The sequence below is a fragment of the Maniola jurtina genome, chromosome Z (genome assembly GCF_905333055.1).
Source record: "Maniola jurtina chromosome Z, ilManJurt1.1, whole genome shotgun sequence".
Lineage (NCBI taxonomy): Eukaryota > Metazoa > Arthropoda > Insecta > Lepidoptera > Nymphalidae > Maniola > Maniola jurtina.
In genome coordinates, this window is record NC_060058.1 from 15,813,241 (window position 1) to 15,838,204 (window position 24,964).

Consider the following 24,964-nt stretch of genomic DNA (forward strand, 5'->3'; position numbering starts at 1 on the left):
ACACAAAAACCAGCCACTTTTAACAAAAAAAAAAAAAACGCTTTAAAAAGGCACCACACGCGCGCCATCAAACGCTACACAGAGAAAGTCCACCTAGTGCGTAGCCTCTCAAACTCAAACAGTCCTGTGTTGCCAGATCGCCCGATATAAGACGATTTTAATCTTTTTAACCCCCGATCCAAAAAGAGGGGTGTTATAAGTTTGACGTATGTATCTGTGTATGGCATCGTAGCTCTCAAACTAATGAACCGATTTTAATTTAGTTTTTTTGTTTGAAAGGTGGCTTGATGGAGAGTGTTCTTAGCTATAATCAAAGAAAATCGGTTCAGCCGTTTGAAAGTTATCAGCTCTTTTCTAGTTAATGTAACCTTCACTTGTTGGGGTGATATAAATTTTTAATTTACACTTGTATTATAAATTGATTAACAAAATAAGTTATAGCTATTCAAAGACATTTCTAAATCCGTTGGTATATTATTATTTTACATATTGATTTGTTTTCCTTTTTGAGGATCAGCAGTCAATTTATTCAATCAACAATTATTATTACGATTCTTTTTAAGCTTAACTAATGGGACAAGAAAACTGTTTAAATTTTTGTATAATAAAGTGCCATATTAACCTGTGTACCTTATTACTTTTATTTTCCACGAAAAATAAGGAAATGTTACTTTTCTCGTGAAAATGTTACATTTTGAGATGTCTCGTGTTACAATTGACTATCTGCCACTGGCAACACTGAACATAATATCATCACAGTGTATTGAGTGTACTGACGCGCAGCAAACATTAAACAACAAACAACAATTTTTCTGTATTCCTTGCTGACAAGTTTTTAACTTCGGAATTGATCTTGCTTAAAATTAATTAATAAAGACCTCTTAACTATTACTGCTGGTCACATATAAATAAAATATAGTGTCGTGATATTCCCAAGTGCAGGAAACTTCGCATATAAAAATGAATAAATTTATACTTCTTATGTTATTTTTTTCGGCATTTTTTTGCCAAAACCTGGGCGATACATTTGTAGCCGGTAAGTGATTGCTTAAAACAGCTATTATCTAAAAATATAATAAGCATAGGTGTCGTGATTTGTACCATATTCAATATTATATAACTTGGGTAGTAGATACAAGTCTGGATTATATAACAGCAGTCAATACCATCCTTAATCAATCCTTACGCCTGCGCCTTTAAATGCGCAACTGCAGCTGCATCCTGCTATGCTATTTTTATTTTCACTGTCCTATCCTGTATGGATTGCGAATGTACTGGTAATTAGTTACACAGGTCGCTGCTTAGCATGAATAATCACACAATCAAACAATAAATTAATTTTCTTTCTTTTCTTTCCTTCTTTCAATCTAAAATTATCGAATTTTAAGTTAATGACAGCAAAATCCAAAATATCCCATATTTTGGACTAGCTGATACCCGCGACTTCGTTCGCGTGGATGTATGTTTTTTAAAATTCCCATGGGAACTCTTTAATTTTCCGGGATAAAAAGTAGCCTATGTGCTAATCCAGGGTATAATTTATCTCTATTCTAAATTTCATCCCAATCCGTCCAGTAGTTTTTGCGTGAAGGCGTAATAAACATACACACACACACACACACACACACACACACACACGCATACAAACTTTCTCCTTTATAATATTAGTGTGATTTCCATATTTTATTGTGTAAAAACAAATCTATGGTAAAAACTCATATTCATATCAGCTACAAGTGTAAATTAAAAATTTATAACACCCCCGACAAGTGAAGGTTACAGTAATTAGAAAAGAGCTGATAACTTTCAAACGGCTGAACCGATTTTCTCGGATTATAGCTAAGAACACTCTCGATCAAGCCATCTTTCAAACAAAAAAAAACTAAATTAAAATCGGTTCATTAGTTTAGGAGCTACGATGCCACAGACAGATACACAGATACACACGTCAAACTTATAACACCCCTCTTTTTGGGTCGGGGGTTAAAAATGACAGAGCTATACCATAAACTGTCATTATGTCATTGGTTGGTTTTTGGCATTGAAATTTCAACTGCGGTTTATACAAAGTTTTGCTAAAATTTAAAAACACATTATTTTTTCATGTTTTTACTGTAGTCATAACCATTCAACTCAATTTCCTGTTTGCATCTTATAATGATTATTGCCCTAGCCTAGAAATCCAAGAATCTGATTTTTTCCAGGTGGAAATAGTCATTGATTACCAGTATCAAAATTTGAAAGCATTCCTTCTAAACTTTTCTCTTAATTATTATAATCATGCCAACCATGATATCAAAATACAAGTGTTACTTTCAGATGATTACAAATGTTCCCTGCCCGACGTCACCTCGATAGACAAAAAGTTGGACGTTGGCCGATTTCGTGCAGACTTTGCCCGAGTTTCTGAAGTAAGCATGAATACAGAATAATAGTATGACAAGTGTTATAGTTCGGAAAGAATTAGTTCGGTCTGTCCCCTCGTCCGTGGCAGGGGGACAAATCGAACTTTTTATTCCAATCTGTCCCCCTAAGAAAGCAGTGGGGGGACAGACTGGAAATAATTAGTTCGATCTGTCCCCTCGTCGCGTGTAGGGGGACAGATCGAACTTTTTATTCCTATCTGTCCCCCCGAGGGGACAGATTAGGGGGACGGATAGGAACAATTCGTTTTCTCTGCCTGACATCACCTCGATTAATTACATGATGGACTATTGAGAATGAACTTGAGGAATGTGTGGCCTAGCTGCAACAGTGCATATTAGTCCATAGTTTGGAAGATCTAATACAACATGATGAAATTGTGAATGAAAAAATTGAGGTTAGGACCAATGTGTAAGTGCACTACCAAAAAAATAATAAGCCTCACCCCTGTGACATTGAGGACTTCAAGAATTTGTTCAAAACTCCTATCTGACAACCCTGCATATGGCTGATCGCTGATTGCGGAAATGATCTCATAAAAAACTTCTGTGCACTTGAAGGATGTTTGAACATTTGTCAAGTATCAGAGATAATAAAATCTATGGCACTATTTGGCATATATAGGTACCTCATTTGCCATGATACCATGATGATTGTGTTTTATCGAACATACTTTTGTTGACAGGTTAAATTCCCTGGCCTCATTGGACCACTGAATGAGAGGCTCATTTGCAAGATCAAGTGCATTGATGGAAACTGGGTTGGACCATTATGCTCTCCAACACAAAGTAAGCTAGTCCTGCTTTTTTTTAACACATTATGAATTTTGTCTGCTCCTATGCAGCAGTGGTGATAATCTAATGGACTTTGGACTTATATTTGCGGTCCATTGCTTGCTTCTGGCATGTGTGGCAGCGTGGTGAAGACTCCAATAAAACGCCGCTCCATTTATGAATGCTTATATTCACAAGATACTATTTAAAATATTTATACAGTATTTATAACAATGGTTCGACCAGACGAGGTAAGTACATCGCCTTGCGGTGGTGCGGAATGTAACGAGACTGGAGCACCTTGCTCGACTGTTGTTGATGAGGGTCTCAGTGAGAGTGTAGCTCTCGGAGGTCCACGAGAGCTCCAGGATTTTCAAATCGTTCTGAATTTGATTTCTTTGTTCCAACTGGCAGCGGTGTAAAAGTTTTTTTAATATGTAGATAGATATCTGCCAGCCAACATCCTCGGCGAGTAGAGCTTCCATGCCTCTACATCTGCACCTCTTACTTTCGGAGTCGTGTGCGTTTAAACAATAGAATATCACATGCAGGAAAACATCGCAAAGAGATCTGCATGCCTGAGAGTTCTCCATGATGTTCTCAAAGGTATATGAAGTCTGCCATTCCGCACTTGGCTGGTGTGGTGGACTGCAGCCTAAACATTTTCATTCTAATAGAAGACCCGTGCTCAGTGGGAAGTTGGCGAGGTGATGATGATGTTGAGGAGAAAAGTAGATGAAATTGAAAATCCCGCACTCTTATTAGAGTTGTGAGGTTAAGGTTCAGGGTTGGTAATTAAAAACTTGTTGAACTTGTGTTTCCTTTATTCCTGTTCTACGTGTTCGACCCACGGCCGGTAGGTAGGGACTGGCTAGCGTCGCGCATCGGCCCACAAGTCATGCGATGCGTTTCTGCTTAGTCAGCCCCTACAATATTCCCCCCTTTTTTTGAAAGAAAAAAAAAAAAACGTCACGTCAAAAATCACGTCGGGGTCACCACTGTGAGGTTTAGGTTCACTGTGAGGTTAAGGTTCAGGGTTGGTAATTAAAAACTTGTTGAACTTGTGTTTCCTTTATTCCTGTTCTACGTGTTCGACCCACGGCCGGTAGGTAGGGACTGGCTAGCGTCGCGCATCGGCCCACAAGTCATGCGATGCGTTTCTGCTTAGTCAGCCCCTACAATATTCCCCCCTTTTTTTGAAAGAAAAAAAAAAACGTCACGTCAAAAATCACGTCGGGGTCACCACTGTGAGGTTTAGGTTCACTGTGAGGTTAAGGTTCAGGGTTGGTAATTAAAAACTTGTTGAACTTGTGTTTCCTTTATTCCTGTTCTACGTGTTCGACCCACGGCCGGTAGGTAGGGACTGGCTAGCGTCGCGCATCGGCCCACAAGTCATGCGATGCGTTTCTGCTTAGTCAGCCCCTACAATATTCCCCCCTTTTTTTGAAAGAAAAAAAAAAAACGTCACGTCAAAAATCACGTCGGGGTCACCACTGTGAGGTTTAGGTTCACTGTGAGGTTAAGGTTCAGGGTTGGTAATTAAAAACTTGTTGAACTTGTGTTTCCTTTATTCCTGTTCTACGTGTTCGACCCACGGCCGGTAGGTAGGGACTGGCTAGCGTCGCGCATCGGCCCACAAGTCATGCGATGCGTTTCTGCTTAGTCAGCCCCTACAATATTCCCCCCTTTTTTTGAAAGAAAAAAAAAAAACGTCACGTCAAAAATCACGTCGGGGTCACCACTGTGAGGTTTAGGTTCACTGTGAGGTTAAGGTTCAGGGTTGGTAATTAAAAACTTGTTGAACTTGTGTTTCCTTTATTCCTGTTCTACGTGTTCGACCCACGGCCGGTAGGTAGGGACTGGCTAGCGTCGCGCATCGGAAGTCATGCGATGCGTTTCTGCTTAGTCAGCCCCTACAGAGTCGCCTTCGTAAAGATCTGGTAGTCCACCGTATTAGTAATCCGAAAAAAATCCTACCATTATGTGATTAATGAAAAAATGAGGTCCGTCAGCAATCTGTATCTAATATTATAAGAGTACTACATCATTCCAAACAAAAAAAATTATAGGCTGCAAATCCTTTGCTACCTTGGTTTCCAATCTCATACTAGTTTTGATGGCTTCATAGAGCATGATTTATGTTCAAAACCTTTGATAGGTACCAATTAAGTTCAATTATTACAGATGGCAGGTTTCAACCGATTCTTCGAGAATGCCTCTACCGCAACCAAAATCCCCTTCTCGCTGTCACTTTCAAAAATGACTCTATTTTGGTAAGTTTTATTATCAATAGAAACTTAGTCTTTTCACCCAACGTTTCGTGTAATTTGTAACTTGAGTGTCTTTAAGGCTCCTGCCTTAAAGATACTCAAGATAGACCGAATACTGAATTACAAATTCAAGTAAATAATTTTCCAGGGAGCTCCCATAAATGAAAAAGGAGCCGAAAAACCATTTTTTTCTTACTCTAGCACGTGGGGTATCATTTTCTAGAGCTCATTGAGCAGAGTACGAAAATATTTTTTACTAGCTTATTCCCGTGACTTCATCCGCGTGGTTTAAGCTGTGCGTTGATAGATCCGTCAGTGAGTCAGCTTTTACTTTTATATATTTAGATTATTTTTATTTAATATTTCAGAAACGATAGCATTGGCAGGCGCGATCCGTCGTTTGGTTAGTCTATTAGTATGTATATTGAAACCGGTTGGTTTTCTGATACTAATTTCTAGATACTAACAATATAAGTAGCTAATCACTGATTGGTGACGGTTTCTGCGATTGTTTTGTTTACTCTAGTGAGCGTATTGAATGCATTCGGTCTGTGACCAATATGGGCGCCCGGTATATGCCCCCCACTTCGTGCGGTAGCTTGGAACGCGTCCAAATGATCACACGCCGATCATGCATTCTCTGTCTGCAGTGGTAGATATATAGGCCAGTTGTTAAAGCCAAAACCCGAAAGTAATTAGTAACTTGATAAAATTTTAGGGGGTTTTTAAAGAAGACAAAATAATTTACCGTGTGATTTTGCAGCGTTGTGGGGTGTTGAAAAGGGGTGAAAAGGGTTTTTTGTTAATAACATTGCCAAAAAAATTAGTAACACGCTGCAAATTTATAATAAGGTTGTTTTTACCGTTTTGTAACGTTTCTTAAATTTGCAGCGTTTTGCAACATTTGGAACATTGTTAACAACAACAACAACAACAACAACAAATTTAATATAATTCAAAAAAAACGCTGCTGGCCTAATAGTAGATATCGCATAGTTTCATTTGCTTTGTTCATCAATATAGTTGTTCTGTTTCATGATGACCGTTCAGCCTTGGTTGTAGTAGTGAGTGTATCAACAAGCGTTTACGCATTTGTTGCGGAAAGTTAACTGTCGCGGCCGAGCTGAGCGCGACGCACACTCTAACAATGTATAAGTGTACACTCACACAAACAGCCAAACGGTCATCGTGAAATAGACCAATAGTCAGTAGTATTTCTCCACTGAATTCACACACACGTATAATGGTATCGCCGAACGGATCGCAGTGTAAGGCGCCGTCCTATTGATGCGATGAAAAACAATATGAACGCATTGCATGATCGCGCGATCTTCAATAGGACATTCAGTAGAACACAGTATGTTTGAACGCACGGACGCGCAATCTGTTTCGTCGGACGCATCGCATCATCGCACGAGCGATGACAATAGGCCTTGCAATCCGATTTGGCGATCCGTTCTGCATATGAGTTCTGGAATCGTATGGGTAGGATGAATGTGAGCTGTCAGTGATTCAAAATTCAAAATGTTTTTATTCAATTAGACTTTTACAAGTTCTTTCGAATCGTCAAAAGCATCTACCACTGGTTCGGAATGCCTTTCCTACCGAGAAGAACCAGCAAGAAACTCGGCGGTTGCTCTTTTCAAAGATTTGATATACAATATTATGCCATGTATAAAAGCAATTGAAGTCCTGCGCATTGCTGGAGCGAATCGAAGTTCAAATCCACGCTTTTTTATCATTTACATAATCTTCGATATTATAATATGCTTTTCTCAAGAGCATATTTTTAATAGATTTTTTGAACCTGTGTAAAGGCAAGTCCAAAATTGACTGAGGAATTTTGTTATAGAAGATTATACCCATTCCCACAAATGACTTTTGGACCTTCCTGAGACGGAGCGTAGGAGTCGCAAGCCTGTTACGGTGTCTAGTCAGCCTGTTGTGTAGATCGCCAACCTTCTTGTAACTAAGAATATTTTGTCTTACAAAAATTATGTTGTTGTAAATATATTGAGAGGCTACGGTAAGGATACCTATTTCCTTAAATTTTTCTCGAAGTGAATCGCGTGGTTTTAAGTTATAAATTGCGCGTATTGCCCTTTTTTGTAATACAAAAATTCTCCCAATATCTGCCGCTCTACCCCATATTAAGATTCCATAAGACATAATACTATGAAAATAAGCAAAATATACTATCTTTGCGGTCTCCACGTCAGTTAATTGTCGAATCTTTCTAACCGCGTAAGCAGCAGAGCTTAGTTTGCCAGCAAGAGTTGATATATGGGTGCCCCATTGCAGCTTCGCATCTAAGGTTATCCCCAAAAATGTAGTAGTCTCTTCAATTTTCAAAATATCATTATTTATCATTAAATTAATGTTACTTGTGTTCTTGGTATTGGGCAGTGCGAATTCAATACACTTAGTTTTTTTTGCATTTAAAAGTAGATTATTTACAGTAAACCAGTGAGTTACCTGAGATATGGCACCATTTATATCGTCAAAATTGTCCTTATTTCTATCGACTTTAAAAATCAAAGACGTATCGTCAGCAAATAGTACGATATCGCAAATATTTTGGACTACATATGGTAAATCGTTTATGTATACTAAGAACATGAAAGGACCTAGAATAGAGCCTTGAGGAACACCCATTAGTGAGGCTGATCCGGATGACTTCACATCATTCACACATACTGTTTGAATACGATCACTAAGATAGGACGCAATGAGACCAAGCGCAGTGTCTTTGATTCCATAGTGGCTCAATTTAACTAAAAGAGTCTCGTGCTCAACGCAATCAAATGCCTTGGATAAATCACAGAAAATACCAATGGCATTCTGTGACCCCTCCCACGCATTGAATATATGCTTTAACAGCATTGCGGCCGCGTCGGTTGTTGATCGACCTTTAGTGAAGCCATACTGTTCAGAATGGAGTAGCTTATTTAAATTGAAATGCTGAAGCAGTTGGTTGAGCATGATTTTCTCAAATATCTTGCTCAGTGTTGGCAAAATTGATATTGGCCTGTAATTGTTTGGGTCACTTTTGCTACCCGATTTAAAAAGAGGTATCAATTTACTACATTTCATGAGATCTGGAAAAGCGCCTGTATCCACAGACTCATTAAAAATTAAGGCTAGATATGGCGCAATAATATCAATAATATTGTTAATTATTTTTACTGATATTCCCCACAGATCTCCGGTTTTTTTGCTTTGTAAAGATTTGAACACTTTAACAATGTCATATGGAGTAACGTATTCAAAACTAAACAACACACCGCATTCAGTGACATTGGCCCTGAGAAGATCATAGGCTTCTGTTGGTGAAGAGCTAATGGAACTAGTAGTGATGACTGGAATGTTCTGGAAAAAATTCTCAAATGTATTTGCAATTTCAATATTGGAGTCAATAATACGGTTATTAATTTTTAGCTCCAATTTATTGTTATGCACTTTTTGTTTCCCAGTTTCATCCGTGATGATATCCCAAGCTGCTTTAATTTTATTATCAGAATTAATAATTTTTTGCTTTATGCAGAGTGACTTTGCTTGTATGCAAACCTTTTTGAATAATTTTGAATAATTTTTTACATATTCAACAAATGTGGGAGTGTAGTTATATTGTTTTTCTGCATACAAGTCGAACAACTTATTTCTACTTTTATAGATGCCAACAGTAGCCCAGTCACTAAATTTAAGATTTTTAAACAGTTTTTTTTCTACAATTTTAAAGGTAGAATTAAATTGAGAGTTTATGAGATCAAAAAAAGCATTATAGTGTTCATCCGGACCACCCTGAGTAAAGTCAAGTTTAGGTAAAGCAGTTAAAACCTTTAGTTTGAACTGCTTTACCTTTTTAGTGGTTACTGGCCTATACTTTATTAACTTTGTTATGTCTTGATTATCACTGGGAACAGATATCATTTGTCCACAGTGATCGGATCTTAGATTCGTCATGATCGATTTTGCGACAATCTTACAGTCACAGAAAATGTTATCTATACAAGTGGCTGAATTTGCAGTTATCCGTGTTGGTTCATTGAAAATTTTCTGTAAATTAAAGCTTTTAAATAAATTGAGTAATCTGTCAGTAAAAGAAGTGTGAAGCAAAATATCAATATTGAAGTCTCCACAAACTAATATCTTTTTTGATGACCTACATATCCGCCTCAAGGCCTCTTCCATAACGTCCTCAAACAGAACAAAGTCACCTGAGGGGGGTCGGTACACGCAGACGACAATATAGCGCTCCAGCTCAACACAGGACAGCTCAATAGTGCGTTCCAATGAAAGATTAACAATGTCTTTCCGTTCTTTATAATTGATATTGTTGCGGGTTAATATTAAAGACCCTCCGCGTATAGCTTTCTTTCTAGAGAACGCACTTGACAATTGATAATGTTTTAAATTTACTATTAATTGATAACTATTGAGCCAATGCTCAGTGAGGCATAAGATGTCAATATCAAATTTTTTAATAAATAGTTCTATCTCATGTTCCTTGCCAGATAAGCCCTGAATATTTTGGTGTACAAGATTGATTTTACATAGCTTATCTGTTGTCGCACAATGATGGATTAGATACACCCTGTACATATCCTTGCATAATCAACAAGCCTCTCTCAGTCACTTTGTAATTTAGTTGTACACAAACTGCCAAACTTCTAGATTGTTATTAAAGGTATCATCATCATCATCATCATGATCAACCCATTTCCGCCCCACTACTGAGTACGGGTCTCCTCTCAGAATGAGAAGGGTTTAGGCCATAGTCTGCCACGCTGGCCCAATGCGGATTGGCAGACTTCACACACCTTTGAGAACATGGAGAACTCTCAGGCATGCAGGTTTCCTCACGATGTTTTCCTTCACCGTTAAAGCAAGTGATATTTAATTGCTTAAAACGCACATAACTGAAAAGTTAGTGGTGCGTGCCCGGGATCGAACCCCCGACCTCCGGTTAGGAGGCGGACGTTCTAACCACTAGGCTATCACAGCTTAAAGGTATAGCGCATATATATGAGTAGGCTCCTGCGGTGGTGGAGCGGTGCGGGAGGGTGATAGTTGTCACAAGTTGACGAATCACTGAGCTCTCGCGTCACGTCCTCACACCCCTCCCGCACCAACCCACTACCGCAAGAACCTGGGTGTTTAAATTAATAACGATTAAAATCACGATTTTAACTAATCAAATTAACTAACCAATAATGCCAACACGCTGCAAATCAATCGAATCGTGTATTCTAAATAGTGTATTTTCTCACCCAGATTGACACGTACTTTCCTCACGGTTCGGTGCTGGCGGTGCGCTGCAAGCACTTCGGGCTTTACAAGTTCGTGGGCGAGAGCTTGCTTCGCTGCGACAACGGCGAGTGGTCTCACAAGATGCCCAGCTGTGTGCCGACCTCCCTCATCACCAACTATACAGGTGCCTATCGACCCTCTGGAGTACATAATGCAGGTTTACCAGCCAATACCGTAACTCAATGACCCAGGCCTTGTCTTGCCTTGCCTTGCTTGGAAGATGTTTTAGTTTCTAGGCAGTTGTTAAAGAGCTTAATTTTCTTACGTGCATAGAAAATTTCGTCGAGTTAGATAGGTTCATATTCAAGTGAAAACCAAACTACGTGCTAGTTACTTCTCTTAAAGCGAAGATCATATACTCATATATAAACAATCGTTACTATTGGCGTGAGAGGGAGAGAGACTATCATTTCCGGCGCTTTTTTTTCGGTACAGGTGGTGCCCCTCCTACCATCCAGTACGTAACAGTGACAGGGTCTGCCGTGGTTGAGAATAGAGGCGAGCTGTTGGTGTTCCCTGGCAGCACCCTGTGGCTCGACTGCCTGTGGCCGCGCGCGCCGGAACAGACGCCTGAATGGAGCTGGAGTCACTCGGGGAGGCATACCGCTGGTAAGTTGGGTTCACACATGGGATACACAAACATGTCAGCACAAACAGGTGGTAAACCTTATATGTATAGGGCCGTCCATTAATCACGTGATGTTTTTTAATCCCCCCCCCCCTCCCCTCCCCTTCGTGATACATCATCATCATCATCATCATCAGCCTGTGGACGTCCACTGCTGGACATAGGCCTTCCCTATAGAGCGCCACCACACCCGGTCCTCAGCCTTCCTCATCCAGCCACTTCCCGCCAGCCGCTTTATATCGTCGGTCCATCGTGCTGGAGGGCGTCCCACACTACGTTTGCTCAAACGCGATACATGGTGAGGTTTAAAACTAAAAGGTTTAAAATCACGGTTGCACGGTGTTTGCCATTCCGTCGCCGCCCACCACTTTACCTCTGCTAAATTTTAGGCCCTCACCATCAGGTGCTGATCCACATCCCAAAAAAGGTTGTGGGCACAGCCACCTGGAAATCGGCCAAGTGCGAGTTGGAGTATAAACTCGCTCATGATCGACATAATGCATTCTCGCAAAGGAGATGTTTATACTATACAACGCCCTGACAAAGATCCTGTACAGTGTACAGATCCACGTGGGCAAATCCGTGGGAGGCGTACTAGTATAAATTAATAGACCTGTAAAATGTTAGTTTGTTAGCTCATGAAAATTACAAAAGAAAATTTGTCACATATTTTAGCCTCTTTTCTAATTATTTCAATAGACCGTGAAAATGAGACGTCACAACTCACAAGTCTGTTGGGGTTGCATGCCCATCGTGCCCACGACTGTGGATCCGCGCTTGCTCAGCAAAAGCTAGTGTAATAGTTCTGTCTCTGTTACAGCATGGGCATCCCACGAAGGCGAGAATGAGCTGCACTACCGGCTGGTACTGCCGCGCGTCACGCCGCGTCAGAGCGGCAACTACACGTGCACCTCGCCCGCCGGTTCAACTAACACCGTCTCCGTTAAAGTTGTTAGTGAGTTGCGTAGTTATCCACACACGCGACACAACAGCAACACACCCGCAACACACGAGCACCACGCATGATACACGTCACATGATTCAAAATAGCAGGTTATTCAAAAAAGGGTAATGCACTGTCTTAAATAACGGGTGCCTGGACAAATCTCAAGCATAACAACTGGCCGTGGTCACGCCCTGATTGCCATGTCGACCTGTCGCGACCTATAGGTTGAAGCACGCTTGCCTAGAAGATTCAGTTCCATTTTTTGTATGCAAGAGTGAATACTCTTGCTTTGAAGGGTTATACGTGACAGAAATACACTCACAATACACAAGGGCATTCAAATGTGGCGTTCAGATATAGTTTGGAACAAACCCATAACTTGAGGCCAAGCATTGATGTAGGATAGTAGGTATAGATGACAGATCACAAACAAAATGACATCGCTCAAGTAGCCAGGTTTGCACATATACACATCTCTGTTTATTACGAAATGTAGAAAAAAGTTTTACAATATCAACCACTTCAGTTTATTATAAAGCTTAACACTTGAACATAAAGTTTAATAAAGATTGCAAAATATTTATATTTAAGACCTCTTGTCATCAATGGTAAAAATACTGAACCTTAAAAAGATTCGTTTTTTTTTTTTAAATAACCATAATATTTATTCTAAAATAAAACTTAACACCCAAGCAATAAGTCTTTTGACTAATTTGAAATAAGGCCATTGCCAAGGCTTATTTTTCGGGCCATATTTGGAGCACTTATTTTAAATCTTGTCAATTGCTGTAAGAACACTGTACCCTCTGTACAAGATTTGACTTCTCACCGACGTTGATAGTATTAGAGAGTCGGAACACTTTAGCGTTAAAGTAAAACGGCCCTTAACTGCCTTGTTTCCATGCTATATTTACAGCCGAGCGGACACATTGCGAAATTAAAATCAATGGTATTGAATTTTTGACTTTAAATCAAGAGTCTTTAGGTCCATTCTACTTTGATGTTTTGTTTCGACTCTTGAATACTATCAGAAAATCTCGTACTGAGGGTATTGATTGTATGATGTTGTCGCAGATATAGTGTGCCCGCCCATTAACGTGTCGTCGCCACACGTTAACCAGTTCGCGCAGGGCTCGCGACTTGGGAATGCCGTCCACTTCAGCTGCCAGCCGGGCTACCATATCAATGGGTCCGCCATTATCAGTTGTATGGGCGACGGTGAGTGTTTGTCATGCTCTATTGTGGAATATGTAGCGTGGATACATCGGCGGGAGCCCGGCGTAATGTGTGGATCCATCATTAGATGACCGATCTAATTTGAGCTATTCTTCACCGTGATGTGCTCAGCTAAGCTAAATTTCTGGTGCTATGATTTTCTTCAAACAACATTAAGCTGCACGGTGTGCTGTGCGACTGTGACAGCGCGACACGTATGCGCGATAGTCGGAAGATTGGGCGAGATGGGTAATCAGGCATGTATCGCGTCATTATTGCTATGTTTAACGCAGCACAGCCGTAGAAAGCGTAGCGCAGCAGGGTTTGTTTGTATCTTCATTATAATGTAAGAGAAGCGATAGAGCACAGCACAGCGTAGCATAGCGCAGTATTGACTATGCCGCCGTCGCCGGCCGCTGGTCTTTTGCTGCCAGGCATTAATAGATCGCAAGAACTAGCCGCAGAAGCCGGCATAGGTTCGACCGGCGGGTTGAATGAAAGGTTTTGACTTTAACTTCGAATAGGGATGATGACTACTAGTCAAATCAGTGACTTTTTATCAAACGTCAAAACTCTCGCTTAGTATAGGAGCTTGTATGAATACACAGATGTGACGTACTTTTTTAGTTAAATCGATAATTTAAAATGATGGTTAGCAAACTTAAAATTAGCAGCGAATGTGGATCTAACAAATTTTGGAAGACCCTCTATTTAATAATAATTAATAAGAAATGATTTATTTTTGACCAGGCATCATCCCCATTGTAAGTACTTGTGTTGCAGGTCGCTGGTCATCCGCGCCCCCCACTTGCGAGGAGACCCTGTGCCCCGGCCTGCGAGCGCCGGGCCCCCACGCAGCGCTTCTGGAGTACAACGCGTCGCTGGGCGGCCGCGCCGTCTTCGCCTGCGCCTGGGGCTACCGGCTCGTCGGCGCGCCGGGCCTCGAGTGCGAGCCCGGCGGACGCTGGTCGGCCGACGCCCCGCGCTGTTTGCGTGAGTACAGTACTACCATCGGCATTGGTGACATTCGATCCCGATTTTAAAAACTTCAGACGAAGCCGTGGCCACAGCTAGCTAATCCATATTTCAATATTTTTTTCCATTCCATTCCATCAGCCTGTAAGCGTCCACTGCTGGACAAAACCCTTTCCAAGAGCGCGCCGCCAAACACGTCGGTCTTCCGCCTTCCTCATCCACCCGCTCCCCGCCACCTTCTTCAGGTCATCGATCCAGCGGGCTGGAGGTCGGCCCACACTGCGCGGTCTCCACTCCAGAACACGTCTGCCCCAACGGCCGTCGGTACTGCGACAGACAGAGCCTGCCCATTTGCAGTATTATAAATGCGAAAGTGTGTCTTTCTGTCTGTCTGCTACCTTTTCACGGCCCAACAGTGTAACCGATTCTGGCGAAACTTGGTACAGAGTTAGCTTATATCCCGGGGACCGACATAGGCTGCTTTTTATCGCGAAAAATCAAAGAGTTCCCACAGGATTCTTAAAGACCCATCCGCTCAACCGATTTGTATAAAATTTGGTACCGAGGTAGCTTCCGTCCCTGTATAAGACACAGGCATTTTATCCCAGAAAATCAAACAGTTCCCACGGCATTTTTAAAAACCTAAATCCACGCGGACGAAGTCGAGGGCATCCTCTAGTTATAAATAAAGTAAAAAGAAGATTGATTATAATCCACAAATAAATAATCATTATCAATAATCATTATTTAATGTAATGAAATGTTCTGCAGCGATCTACTGCCCGGACCCCTTGGTCCCCGCTCGCGGCCGTCTCGTCAAGGCGGCGGCCACCAGGGACGGCAAATTCCCCGTCGGCGACCTGGTCGTCTACTCCTGCGAGGACGGGTACCAGGTGGAGGGAGAGAGCTCCATCGTCTGCACCGAGAGCGGCTTCTGGTCGCACCCTCCCCCCTTCTGCCTGCCCCCCTCAGAGATCCGGAAGGCTGACACCATCTACGTTGATAACACTACTCTCGTCAATTTTGACGAGTCTTAATGCGAACATTCTAAACTAGCTAGTACGAAAACTGTTTTCTATTTAAAATTTATGTAAACAACGGATGCAATGAACGTGGCCTAAGGGTTCCTTTTTTACCATTTTGGTACTGAGCCCTAAATCCACATTTTATCGTACAATTCTATATGTATGTATTTAGAAGTAGCAAGAAAAGCCTTTGGCAAACAGTTTTAGATTAATTAAAAATATCTCATTCTATATGTGGTTCTTGTAGTTTGTAAGGTCTTGATTAATATATACCAAATATTTACTATAGATATTAATATATACTAAAATAATTATATTATATTTTATCATCATCATCATCATTATCAACCGATAGACGTCGATTGCTGGATTGGATTGTCTCTTGGAGGAATTTCCACACGCCACGGTTTTGCACCGCCCTGAATTCAGTGTCTCGCTGTGACTCTTTGGAGTACTCTGTCCACTTAATCGCGGGTCTTCCTCGTACCAGCGACATCAAACGATTCGCAGGGAGCACGCAAGACTGGCGTATGAAACTCCTATGTCCAGCCGTGTACGTCTATTGGTTGACGATGTTGTCTACTGATGCAAACAACGGACGCTGTGAATGAATTCTAAAAACTTGATTGTACTGAAGTAACTGATATTCTAAAATAGGATATAGGTATATTTTAAAAAACTTATATAAATAACTAACTTGAAAAGATAAGCTTTATTAAAGTAAACAAATGTTTTAATGTTTAATAAATTGAGAGCGATATATGAATTGTTATTTGTAGCTAATACTGAGTGGTATATTTTAAAGACAATGACAGAAAACAATTGAGACTTAAAATGCTTTATTAAAGTGAATAAAATATTTTAGTGTTTATTGTGAGCTATATTCATTATAACTAATACCAGCAGGACTCATTATAACTAATAGCAGCAGGAATAAGGACCTCTGCTAGAAGGTCTTACTATCAAAATTCAAAATGTTTTTTGAAGTGCTTTTGAATTGTCAAAAAAATCTATCACATCAGTCCAGCTTGTATTAGTTATATTAATATTATTTATATAATATTACGAAGACGGTGTATCCACAATTTCTACTTACAAAATGATATGATATACAGAATTATGTGTAACACACTATTCTTCTTCTTTGTCGTAACACTCTTGGCAGAGCGGTCGTGTTCATCATGAAGTGACGTTTTGGGGGGCAGATGTTACACGCCTCACGAGCATTCGCCACTTCTCCCTGCTGGTCGACATTCTGGTACACTCGTGCACGGCACCGCCCACAGCGCACTTAATTTGATCGGTCCATCGCGTAGACGACCTTCCTCGCCCTCTGGTACCCTCCACCTTGTCCTGCGCCACAAGACGCTCAATGGAGGCACTCTCACGCCGGGAGACATGTCCGAAGAACTTTAGTATGCGACCCTGTACTAACGCCGAAAGATGTTTTTTAATGCCGAGTTCTTGGAGTATAGAGACGTTTATTATAAATCCTTGGCGAACGCCTGCGTTACGCCGCACACACTATTATGTAATCGATATTGAGAATGAAGATTTTATGATGATTGTGCCAAAGATTATATTGAGTACTAGAGAATAATTGTTTAAGTGCATAAGTGAAAAGAGTTTTATTCAAATAAATTAGGTGGAATCTTTATCATTGGAACAGTTATTATATGTAACACACTATTATTTAGTTGATATTGAGAACGAACATTTTTTGATGATTGTGCCAAAGATTATATTGAGTACTAGAGAATAATTTATTAAGTATGTAAGTGAAAAGAGCTTTATTGAAATAAATTAGTTGAACCTTTATCATTCGAACAGTATTATATGTAACACACTATGTAGTTGATTGAGAACGAACATTTTTTGATGATTGTGCCAAAGATTATATTGAGTACTAGAGAATAATTTATTAAGTATGTAAGTGAAAAGAGCTTTATTGAAATAAATTAGTTGAACCTTTATCATTCGAACAGTATTATATGTAACACACTATGTAGTTGATTGAGAACGAACATTTTTTGATGATTGTGCCAAAGATTATATTGAGTACTAGAGAATAATTTATTAAGTATGTAAGTGAAAAGAGCTTTATTGAAATAAATTAGTTGAACCTTTATCATTCGAACAGTATTATATGTAACACACTATGTAGTTGATTGAGAACGAACATTTTTTGATGATTGTGCCAAAGATTATATACCTAAGTACTAGAGAATAATTGATTAAGTATGTGTTAAAAGAGTTTTATTGAAATAAATTAGTAGAACTATCAATCTTTTTTCTTTTAATTAAAATGACCTTATGATCACATTAATCATAATCACACTGTAAAGGCGAAAGTTTGCGCGTATGTTTGTTACTCTTTGTACAAATTTGTTGAAAGATTGAAATCTGCACAGATTTGTTGAAATTTGGAATGTAGATAGACATCGATGTAGATAGATTATACCCTGGATTTAAACATTGGCTACTTTTATCCCGGAATATCAATGAGTTCCCACTGGATTTTTAAAAAACCCGTATCAACGTGAACGAAGTCGCGGGCATCAACTAGTCACATCACACTAATATTATAAAGGGGAAAAATTGTATGTATGTGTGTGTATGTGTGTGTGTGTGTATGTTTGTTACTCCTTCACGCAAAAACTACTGGACGGATTGGGCTGAAATTTAGAATGGAGATAGAGAATACTCTGGATTAGCACATAGGCTACTTTTTATCCCGGAAAATCAAAGAGTTTCCACGGGATTTTTAAAAAACTACATCCACGCGAACGAAGTCGCGGGCATCAGCTAGTTAATAATATTTCTTGTATTCTAATTGGAAATCGGAATTTATCGTAAAGGCTCTAACAAGTACAAAGTAAAGTTTTACTTTCCATCCTCTTATTTTCCACTCATTTTATTGAGTGGGATAATTATCATCCCCGAGAAATCCATAATGCTGTAGAAGATTTCTATGATTTGGCAGGATTCTGAGATGTGAGGTCGGGTGAAATGTCATTATTTCCACTTATGATAATTATATCAAGACTTCACCTAAACAAGAGCTAACGGCTAGTTTATAATATAATGGTTTTTGAAGTGAATCCTTTTATTTATTTCATCCCAACTTGTTACATACCTACCTACTTACTTACATAATATTATAGTCATGTATCAGAAATTAATATGTACTCATATTATAATTAATGTGAATGTTTGGATGTTTTTTATTCCTTCATGCCACAATAACTGAACCGATTATAATTACGTAATAGCCAAGTGCGAATAGACTTCACACATCTTTGAGAACATTTTGGAGAACTCTCAGGCATTCAGGTTTCATCACAATGTCTTACTTCATCGCTAAAGTAATAATGATTTTAAATTTTATAGATAGAAATTCTTTATTTGTATCATGTGTGTTACAAAAGATGATAGTATATCATTACAAAAGTTCAACATTTTTGCTGTAGCAGTATACAAATATTGTGGGAGTTACTATTGGTTAAAAACGCACCAAACTCTGAAAAGTTAAAAGGCGTGCCTGGAATTGAGCCTTGGACCTCCTAATAAGAGGCGGAACGGCGTCTTAATGACTAGGCCATCACCACTTAGCTAATAACATAATCTATACTTGTAATAATATACAGTATAATTCATTATTTGTGTAGGTACTAGGTACTTATGGGGAAAGATTAATAAAAACACGTTGATTATTTGGTATCTGAATGAAAATATAATAATTAGGTAAACAAACCATAATAATATAACCATCAATCCGTATTAAGTACCTATTGTAATATTATTATATTTCGTTAAAAGTGAATAAAAAAATAATTATTGCAGTTGTGCTGTTTCTTTATTTCATGATAAGATAAGTTGGTCTGCCCGATTTACATATTATATAAAACACAAAAAATATTTCTACCTATGTCTGTTAATAGACTTGACCTATTGTTTGACCTTGACCTTGACAACCATCCAATTGATGTGCTTCAAACCAGTTTCATTAGAAAGACAATAATGCGAAGATATTTTAGACCACTAATACAATGCATTAGGCACATTCTTTTTTTAGCGTAGTATTACACGCCGGATACCTTCTAGTTTGGTATACCTAAGTATGCATGATATAGCCAAAATGTCTCCATCTGGAACGATGTACTTTTCAAAACGGTGAACCAATTTTTCAAATAGATTCAGTCGTTCTAGAGTTTGGCCTCCACATAATATATCGATTCAGAAATTTGCACTTTTTCTTTATGATATTAATATAGACAGATAGACCTGTAATAAGATCATCAATTTATGATGATAGAATCTAAATTGGACACAGCAACACTGCTTTTACTAGAGGTATTTAACATAAAATATGTTTGTAAAAAATATGCATTAAATAATAGACAATGAATATTATTATTCTGAAACTATAGTACAGACTATAGTTATATATTATACGTACAAAATATTATTATAATATTAAGCTGCAAAGTGCAAACACATGACTGTGTTCTGGCATGCGCATGTCACAGATGTAATTTATGGGAAGTCATCAGAACGTCATAAAATACCTACCCCAACAAAATGATGTGTTTGCACCATTATCATGTAACTTTAATATACCTATAATATACCTAATAATAATAGCTATAAGTCAAAAAAAATATTTAAGTAGGTATATATAAAACGCGCCGAAATATTTTCAATTGTACAAAAGATACATTTAAGTAAGTAAATATCATTACAAAGTACCTATCTTAATATTAATATTTATATGATCAACAGAATTCATAACAGGTATAGAAGTGCCGTGGATTATTTTTGTAAGAGTGAGTTGTTAATAACTGGCGACAACACATGATACAATTTCTCAACCTTGGTAGGACCACCATTTTTGAAGCACGATCGAAGGTGTGAAAAGATATGTAGGTAAATCCTGCGCCAATATCTAGACATGTAATCTGTATTGCTACGCCTATGTCTCACACACAAACTTACGAATTTGTCCTCAGTTTTCAAAAATATTAAATAATTATATGAGCTTTGCCTATCTGGAGTTTTATAATATCTTTGCCATTTCTATATTTTGAATTCCGTGTTATAATCCAACAGGCTTATCGATACAAGTTACGACAAACAAAACATAGACTAAGTACAAAACGACCCAACAAAACGACACGCACTCCTTTCACAAAGCTTTATTATAGTGAGTGAAATTAAACACGGATTAGATTCGAAAAGGGCCGAGCGCGCAAATTCGAAACTAAACAATTAAAGTTAAAAGTACATTCTTCATAACCGCTCAGTTTGGGGCGCCAGCACACTCAACACTATTAGCATCAGCGATAGTAGATTTTGCAATTGGTGTCGCGTAAAAAAACTCTGGACGCCAAATAACGGGAATGTGTTTGAAAGAATTTTCAAACTAGGATATATAAAACAAGAGCGTGAGCGCAGCAAGCGTTGATTTTATATATTTTTACCAAAAACAAGCTATAATTACGGCCCTGGCACGACCAAATGCATCATCATCAGCATTATCAAGCGATAGACGTCCTCCACTGGACATACATAGGTCTCTTCCAAGCTGAACTCTATCGTCCACTGAGTGACTGAGCTTTCTTATGAAGCTTTCTCTGAGCTTTTCATTTACAAAGCGATAAAATACAGCTGAAAAATCGCTATCGGGTTGTTAAGCGATAAAATCTGCAAACGCTAATGCTAACACTGCTGAAGTGAATAGCAGACCTTTATTTACAAAATGTGCTTAGGTAATTAAAATATTATGATATGATTACAGAACACTAGGTTATTACAACGCTTCCAATGTTATGTTTCTTATTTAAGCTTAGGAGAGCGGATTGTCATGAGGCCATACTAACGACACCGTATTTTGATAAAATGTACTAGGTATGGACCTATACGATAAAAAAGGTCGTTTAGGGCTAAATCTAAGGAAAATAAGCAGTGTAACAAACAATCCACAAAAGATCCATGTCTGCGTTCAAGCAGTATCACATTCCGCCTTAATAGATAGTGGTTAATGCTATTTAAAATATATGTTCCACCAGAAAATAACATTTACAAAGTCGCTAGTATGACCTTTGCTTAGAATGTATTAAGTAGTTAAGAGTTTAGAGTTCGTCGTGTTTTGGTCCAGAAAACTCTTCGTGGCTGATGAATCCGTTCTTGTCCTTGTCCTCGTGCTGGAAGATCTCTTCGACGAGCTTGTCGTGGCTTTCGAGCATCTGCTTGATGTCCTCGCTCACTTCCGCGCCGTCTTCTGGTACCATCTGCTTCTTCAGGTAATCGCTGACCTGAGAGAAGAGGAGCATTTCATTTCATGAAGGAGAGGCTTTATATCTTAGTAACTGAGAGAGAAACATTGCAGTCAAATTATTTAGTCCAGTATCGATATTTATGAGGACTTAGGTGTGGATTTAGGTTTTTGAAATATCCCGTAGGAACTTTTTGATTTTCCGGGATAAAAAGTTGCCTATGTCAATTTCCGGGATGCAAGCTTCCTCTGTACCAAATTTTATATAAATCAGTCAAACCGATGGGTCTTTGAGAACCCTGAGGGAACTCTTCAATTTTACGGAATAAAAAGTCAATGTCCGTCCCCGGGATACAAGCTAAGTCTGTACCAAATTTCATCAAAATCGGTAAAACTGTTGGGCCGCAAAAAGCTGGCAGACAGATAGACACACTTTCGCATTCATAATATTAGTATGGATGTGCAACATCCACATAAACTCAACAAAGTTTCAGGATGTCAAGCTGAAAAATGTACACCTATTATTTGGCCCAAATAAAAAAATAATAAAGAATAATAATTCAATCGTTTCCGATTGAAGCTTGCACAGACAGACAAAATAAAAAAAACCTGTTTTGGGTTCTTTATCGATATAATCATTAGATTAAAATTTCCAAAATATATATTTAATGTACAGTAATCGTCCAGCTTGTCGTCCAGTTACAGTTTTGGTATAAGTATACTGTTACTTTGTCATTCACTCCGGGTGAGTGGTGATGATTTAACAATTAGCATTCTACTGACAATGAAGTGCCGCGAAGCGATAGAGCTCCGGGACAATGCCTCGTAGAAACTGATTAGGGCTATGGGTTTAATAAAAACTATCATTCGATTTCCAAAAATGACCCGATGCCATCTTTCATTGCATCATCCCTAACCACCAGGAGAGATACCAGTCCAAGTTATCGAATTAAAGAAAATTAGTTACAGCAAAAAGGACATGAGAATTATAAATATAATAATTAAAAACCAGCCAAGTGCGAGTCAGACTCGCACACCGAGGGTTTCGTACTAGTCGTATTTTTCGCCATTTTGCACGATAATTCAAAAACTAGTATGCATAAAAATAAATAAAAATCTGTTTTAGGATGTACAGATAAAGCCCTTTTACATATATGATACCCCACTTGTTATAAGATCTACCTACCTGCCAAATTTCATGAAACTAGGTCAACGGGAAAATATCCTATAAGTTTTTTGACAGACACGACAGACAGACAACGAAGTGATCCTATAAAAGTTCCTTTTTTCCTTTTGAGATACTGAACCCTAAAAAGTAATATAAGAAAAACAAAGAAGAAAATTTACTCTAAAGAAAGGTCAAAGAAAAGCTTTAGGCTATCTAGTAGAATAGAAAGTTCATGTGACTGCTGTGATGCGGATGTACAGTACAGGGCGTTGTATTGAGAGCGCCAGTACCTTACGCTGGAGTAATAATGTTGCAGCCGGCGGCACTCTGTTTTATATCAATACATCGTCAGAGTGAACTAGAGTGTATAACAGTATAACATGCAAGAGTTGATGTAGCGCCACCACCAGCAGCAGGCAAAACCAACATAAACTGACCTCTTTCCGCAACAGCTCGCTATTGCCATCACGGCCCATCGCCAGGAATGCTAACGCTATACTTACTTCTTCGTAAGACAGCATGTTGTCTTTATCGACGTCGATCTCTTTGAACACGTTGGCAAGTGTAACATGCAGGAGTTTGATGTAACGCCACCACCAGCCGTAGGTATACAAAAACCATCATAAACTGACCTCCTCCCGCGACAGCTCGCTATCGCTATCAGAGTTCATCGCCCGGAATGCTAACTGTATACTCACTTCTTCGCGAGACAGCATGTTGTCTTTATCGACATCCATCTCTTTGAACACGTTGGCAAGTGTAACATGCAAGAGTTTGATGTAGCGCCACCACCAGCAGTATACGAAAACCAACATAAACTGACCTCCTCCCGCGACAGCTCGCTATCGCCGTCAGAGTCCATCGCCCGGAATGCTAACTCTATACTCACTTCTTCGCGAGACAGCATGTTGTCTTTATCGACATCCATCTCTTTGAACACGTTGGCAAGTGTAACATGCAAGAGTTTGATGTAGCGCCACCACCAGCAGTATACGAAAACCAACATAAACTGACCTCCTCCCGCGACAGCTCGCTATCGCCGTCAGAGTCCATCGCCCGGAATGCTAACTCTATACTCACTTCTTCGCGAGACAGCATGTTGTCTTTATCAACGTCGATCTCTTTGAACACGTTGGCAAGTGTAACATGCAAGAGTTTGATGTAGCGCCACCACCAGCAGTATACGAAAACCAACATAAACTGACCTCCTCCCGCGACAGCTCGCTATCGCCGTCAGAGTCCATCGCCCGGAATGCTAACTCTATACTCACTTCTTCGCGAGACAGCATGTTGTCTTTGTCGGCGTCGATCTCCTTGAACACGTTGGTGGTGGGCGGTGAATCGCCGATGTTGATGAGCTCCACTTCGAAGTGGAGGGTGGCGTGGGGTGGAATGACGTTGCCGGCCCCACGCTCGCCGTAGCCGAGCGACGCTGGGATCGTCAGCTTGCGTTTTTCACCTGAAAATATGAACATACGAATAAATTATTACTTTATTAGCCACCTGATACAAAGATCAGACGTCTGTATTATCGATCTACTCCTCATAGTAAAGACTCGTAACGTTTAAAGTTTACCTAATTAATTTATATTAAAAAAAACACCACTAATATCACCTTACAAATCTAACAATTCTGACTATCAACAAGTGTAAATTAATAACTTTTGTTTAGCTACACGTGTAATGTACCTAGGTATGAAGTCGAGCGAGCATATTAAAACAAAATTTGAAATCCAAGAGTGAAGCTCGCCCGACTTCATACCTAGGTACGTTACACGTGTAGCTAAACAAAAGTTATTTTTTACTTTTTAGTGTTTGTGGTTTTTGAAGTCGGTTTTATTTTTCTTTTGAAATTTTTTTATTTCACAATTTTTACTGGCCCTACTGTACTATAATATGCTATGCCCAGTTAAAACCCTACTGTTTACTAAGCTATTACACTGATCGCGAGCAATT

At 39.3% G+C, this 24,964-nt stretch overlaps 2 protein-coding genes across 3 annotated transcripts in view; one reads left to right on the forward strand and one right to left on the reverse strand.

Annotated features, from left to right (window-relative positions):
• Positions 1 to 750: 750 nt before the first annotated feature.
• Positions 751 to 17,851, forward strand: LOC123880701 (locomotion-related protein Hikaru genki). The gene is made up of 10 exons (XM_045928981.1): positions 751 to 1,036; positions 2,320 to 2,411; positions 3,110 to 3,212; positions 5,382 to 5,470; positions 10,742 to 10,901; positions 11,213 to 11,386; positions 12,226 to 12,360; positions 13,426 to 13,569; positions 14,350 to 14,559; positions 15,313 to 17,851. Exons 1-10 carry the CDS (start codon positions 961 to 963, stop codon positions 15,576 to 15,578), a joined length of 1,449 nt encoding a protein of 482 aa, XP_045784937.1. The 5' UTR covers positions 751 to 960; the 3' UTR covers positions 15,579 to 17,851.
• A 1,549-nt stretch (positions 17,852 to 19,400) lies between these two features.
• The window catches only part of LOC123880711 (FK506-binding protein 2), a 55,466-nt gene continuing 49,902 nt past the window's right edge, over positions 19,401 to 24,964 (reverse strand). Inside the window, exons 3-5 of one of the 2 annotated variants that reach the window (XR_006799316.1) lie at positions 24,280 to 24,467; positions 21,641 to 21,880; positions 19,401 to 21,600 (exon numbers count right to left, since the gene is read on the reverse strand). Coding sequence is in view for 1 of the 2 variants with exons in the window: in XM_045928998.1 (XP_045784954.1) it covers positions 21,698 to 21,880; positions 24,280 to 24,467 (371 nt within the window). In the remaining variant the exon portion in view is untranslated. Of the gene's footprint in view, positions 21,881 to 24,279; positions 24,468 to 24,964 lie in introns of both variants that reach the window. The other variant, XM_045928998.1, reaches the window with a different exon arrangement.